This window comes from Aphanomyces astaci, assembly GCF_000520075.1.
Source record: "Aphanomyces astaci strain APO3 unplaced genomic scaffold supercont1.22, whole genome shotgun sequence".
Classification (NCBI taxonomy): Eukaryota; Oomycota; class Saprolegniomycetes; order Saprolegniales; family Verrucalvaceae; genus Aphanomyces; species Aphanomyces astaci.
Window position 1 is genome coordinate 56,487 of NW_009798285.1, and position 4,834 is coordinate 61,320.

At 50.1% G+C, this 4,834-nt stretch overlaps 3 protein-coding genes across 3 annotated transcripts in view; all 3 read left to right on the top strand.

Moving 5' to 3' along the window:
• The window catches only part of H257_09126, a 2,479-nt gene extending 2,064 nt beyond the window's left edge, over window positions 1-415 (top strand). The window contains exon 5 of the mRNA XM_009835244.1: window positions 232-415. Coding sequence (XP_009833546.1) covers window positions 232-366 — 135 coding nt within the window. The 3' untranslated portion in view covers window positions 367-415. The remainder of the gene's footprint in view (window positions 1-231) is intronic.
• A 1,125-nt stretch (window positions 416-1,540) lies between these two features.
• On the top strand, window positions 1,541-2,611 carry H257_09127 (hypothetical protein; the record flags this gene model as incomplete). Its single annotated transcript, XM_009835246.1, has 1 exon — window positions 1,541-2,611. The coding sequence occupies one exon, from the start codon at window positions 1,541-1,543 to the stop codon at window positions 2,609-2,611; it is 1,071 nt and encodes a 356-aa protein (XP_009833548.1).
• A 1,926-nt stretch (window positions 2,612-4,537) lies between these two features.
• The window catches only part of H257_09128 (hypothetical protein), a gene marked incomplete at both ends in the record, with an annotated part of 1,431 nt that continues 1,134 nt past the window's right edge, over window positions 4,538-4,834 (top strand). Inside the window, one exon of the mRNA XM_009835247.1 lies at window positions 4,538-4,780. Within this exon, the coding sequence (XP_009833549.1) occupies window positions 4,538-4,780 (243 nt within the window). The remainder of the gene's footprint in view (window positions 4,781-4,834) is intronic.

A 4,834-nucleotide genomic window follows, 5' to 3' on the forward strand; every position in this document is an offset into this window, starting at 1 on the left:
TTTTACGCTGACCAACTGTCCCGATGCCGAGACAACAGCAAAGGCCGCACGTGTTGGAGCATCCAGGTGGCCCCGTATGCGACACTGGTCGCCAGTGGTTTGTACTGCGCGTTGACGGTAGCGCTGACGTCCCTGAGTGGGCTCAAAGCCCGCCGCTACAAGGTACACCGCGATATATATATACACTACGTCCATATATAGTGGGGTGGTCTTCTTATATGTACACATTAGGTTGTCGTGCAAGACCATTGCCGCAAAGTCCTCGCGGACACGGACGCGCGCGCGATGCGAGAGTCCACCGCGTCCACCGTCCGCGGATCTGAAGACTCGGTCATCTCGCGCGACTCGATCGCTCCTGCGTCGTAAACGCTGGATTGTTAACACGATACTATGAAACGTTGGAATTGCAGGGGGGTTTTATATGACTTTTGGGACTAGCACAGTTCGATGCACACCACCTCGCTGTACTGTATCGCACTACGATGTCTCTGTAGGTCTGAGATACAGTAAGAGCTGGTATGAATTCACACCTGTCCGTTGTTTGCATCGAAAGCAGTCACATGGAAGCTTACTGTATACCAGTATATGATTCACATTTGGGGGAGCTGAACGTGCGGGAACTGATTTTCCACACTGACCACCCGAAAAAGACGACTTTCAAGCGGACCACCACCGGCCAAAGCACAACTGTGCGGAAACTCTGCGACACTGTGTATGGAGTGCATCATGGCAATCTGCGATAATGCCTCATGGAGCGACATTACGGTACGACATACCTCCACCATTGGACGCCGGGCCATTGGTCGTGGGCAGGCTAACGTTAAGGGAAATCAAAATTGACGTTTGCCGCTTTCGTTATGGAACACTGAAGGTGACGACAGGGGCGGCGCCAGCACTGAAAACGTCGGGAAGGCATCGTAGCAGGGAGCGCCTGAAACACTGGAACTTAGCTGGTTGAACAGCGGTAGATTCCGCTGCCGTAGTGGAAGTCAAAGCTTTGACTAGAGTAGTGGCTGTCCCTGCTGTTCATCAAGTCGGAACGGACCGCGCCACCAGTCAATAGAGAGATTTTGCAAACCATCCCTTCACTAATCTGTGTTGTTTTAGGTATTTGCTGGATGGCAATGTGATTGACCCTCCACAAATTCGTTTCATATTTGAACCAATCGGATGGTCGCAACGCTCATCTTTTCCTTTGGGTCAAAACGTCACACAAATGAAGCGTCCTTCCAAACGATGTAAAAGGTAGCACCACGTAGAGCCCGTACACGCCCACGAGGTGTTTGTGGCAATGTGATTGGCTACCCAAGAATCGGTTAGCCAATCGGATGGCCAACTTGGCCTTTGGACAATACGTCACACAAATGAAGCGTCCATACAAACCATGCAAAAGGTAGCACCACGCAGAGCCCGTCTACACGTAAAAGGACGTACGTCGTATCTATGGCTTCCTTGAGCTCTCATAATCCATTTTGCGTTGCAATTGCCAAGTGGTTAGTTCTCTCTTTTCTTAACAATACACCAAGACACCAACTACAACATGAACTCCGTTGTCTTGTTCTGCATCCTGGTCGCCCTCGCGACGACCCTTGTTGCGTCTGTGCGCGCCATCGACGTCAGCGTCCTCGGCGTGCCGGGCACCTTCCATGCCCCTTCAGGTGTCAGTTGCGGGGGCAGCGACCTCACTCGCATTGGCGTCTGTCCAGGCCCACAACCTCGTCTCGAGTTTGGGTCGTGCTGCCAAGCGCTGCCCAACCGCCCTCTTCTCGTGCTTGGGTGCGTCCCGCGACTGGCGACCACGAGCGGGTGCGTAGTCACGACCCTTTCACCGACCGTCACTGTCGACACACCCGTCGCAACATCGCAAGTGTCCACGACACCGGAGCGGCCAGTTTCCACCACCCCAGAAAGCACAAGTACTAAGACAACATCAACACTGTCAAGCAGTAGTAGTACTACGGGTGTGAAGTCGGTGTTGCCAACCACGACTGCGAAAGTTCAAAGTCCGGAGGAACCTCAAGAGTCATCTCAACGACCTCGAATTGAGACGTTCCTTCGTCGCACGACGGTGACCCCACAAGAAAAGTCCCCCCCCCATTCAACTTCTAACTGGACGTGGGTGGCGGTCGTGGGTGTGTCGGTGGTCCTCGCAATCGCTGTGATCATCTCTGGCCTCAAGCGGCGGCGACAGCGCCGAGTGGACCAATGTGCGGCTGCGGAGCTTCCACCAATCCACCCCGGGGCCCAACCATCGCCCACACACGCGTGGGTTGAAGTCCCCAACTCGTGTCGACCAGAGGGCAGATCCTCCTCCATTGGCCTCGGCCAACTCAATCAGTGGGTGGACACTGTCTTTCGAGCAGTCCGCCCCCCGGCGTCCAACATGAGACTGCCATGGGTGGACGTTCCCGACACAGCGTCCGTGGCGGTGCTGCCGTTGCCGACGCCGCCCTCGGAGCCAGAACCACTCCAAGCCACCCCCCGCCCCTGGTACAAACGATCAGTGTGCGCCGTATGCGGCGTCGAAGCGTCGTGCTACGTCACGCTGTACCGAGAACCGGGACCCACGAAGGAGCTGCGGTGCTGGATCTGCTCGAGCCTGTGGGTCTAGTGAGATGTCACCACCGTGTAAATAAATCAAACATGTGTGAGTGTACGAACATATCCAATCATATATGTACTGTACCTGCAATATGTTGGTGTCTGACGCTTTCGCTCTTGTGGGATGAATGTGGTGGTGGGGGGTTTCGGGGAGATTGCAAAATGTGCAAAGTGAATGGCAATTTCGTTTACATTGCAAAAAGGTAGATGCGTAGAAAGAGAACGCCTACTACAACGGCATGAGTAAGCGCCAGAGTAATAACTATCTGGATATAAATATATGGAATTGGATATTCAAAAGCAATACTACGTAGTATTACTAATACTACACTATACCTAATCGATTAATTGATGTACCGCCTAAGTTACAGGATCTTATCGTATGCATCATGCAGTTACAATTATTTCTTACAGTTAACTGTAAATACCAGTTGGCAATTGCATTGCCATATTATTTACTTCGAAGTAATTGCTGGCAATTTGCAGGCGCTGGGAGATGCGGGAACAGGACACAAACACATTACTGTGAAGAATTAAAGGTCCTTGACTCCTTCAAATCATGGTGTACCATTGTCGAGGGGATACATGCAACTTTATTCAAGCTGTCACATGCGAGTCAACCAGGAACTGATCTGCCACTTCCACGGAGTCAAACACGTATACAGTGCATGTGCACGACAGTTACATATTATTATTCGCTTGAAACATCTTTATGCTGATATTTGTATTAAGTATGCGTATTTTAATTCATCCCCATACTTATTTTCGTGTTTTGCAAAACGATACATGCGGGAAAGGCGCGATGCAGGTCAGCGATTTCTCAATGCATACTGCACAACGGGTCACGAAACTCTCCACTCCTCATAACAACAACCAATACTATCTACAACACCTTATTGCATGTCGCCTGAATCAATAACTGTAGAGAAAGACAACTTCGAACTTGCCAAATTCGTCGTTTATCAAGAACAAGCGTGTAAGATGCCTTATGCCAGAGAGAGCTGTACATGCGTAGACCATGCTACATAGGCTGAGCTAGTAATGGACTATCTTGTAGTACTAGTAGGATTGCGCTAAGTATTACACAATTCGAGAAAAGTGACATCGAAGTTTATGCGTAATAAAAATATATCATCCGCAAATGTAATGCAGTATCCGGAACTGCTCAGTTTTCAATTACTGCAGTACACTGTAGACCTCTTGTTCAGTGTGAAACGGCGCGAATTTTCTGAATACGCAAGCACTACACTTGCAGCGAGCGATAGAAAGCGTATCAGTACAGCAGCCAAAGTCCCTCTCCAACAAGTTGGATGGCTCCGAAGAAACTCCAGAATTTGCTTTCGCCAGAAATGCCTCGATTTTGGCCTTACATAACTTCGTGTTATGATGAGTTTTCGTCCAGTTCCCGCATCTCCCTGTGGAGATGCTCTTAACCATTTCAAACCCCAAGAACGAGTCCAACTTGCGTATCGAATCATGTTGAAGATTGACACTGTGACTTGACAAATCAAATTGACATCAATGGTGTTATAATGCAAGTTTTCATAACAATGTCGACATTCCCATTATATATAAAAAGAACTTCAGCTCACAGTCAGTTTGGGGTCACACTCGTAGCGTTGAAATTTGATGTTTCACAGCAGCAATCTCATTCGCCATTGGTTTTTCGCTTGAGGTACCTCACATTCCGCAGCACCAATGTCGACATTGCACTTTATTTATCAAAAGAACTTCAGCGCAGTTCAATCCTTCTCTTATGTGCGATGCAATCAAATTAACGAAAATCCAAGATACCCCATTACCCCATCAACACTGCAATGTGGTCAACCAAATGGTCTGTATTCGACATGGTTGCCTTGCTAACGTTGGCTCATTCCGCCTTTTTCGCTGTACTCCCCAACCCTCAAGTATGAAAGTGTTCGTTGCCCTTGCCACTATGGCTGCTGTTGCCAGCGCAGCCAGCTTTCGTGTTGCTTCCGCGCCAGTGGACCGTCACTTGGCAGCTGAGCAACAATACCGCGCGGAGAAATATGTCGGCCTACTCTATCGGGGTGCAGCCCAAGAAGAAGGACCCACCCGCCGCCTCAAGGAAGAAGGCGAAAACGACGTTGTCGCTGCGGGTGCTGCTCCAGAAGAAGAATACCGCCACCTGGAAGCCCAGCAAGACAAGGAGAGCGAAGTTCGTGGAGCTACTCGCCCGCAGCGCCGCCTCAGTTTCCATGATGCTGCCGCG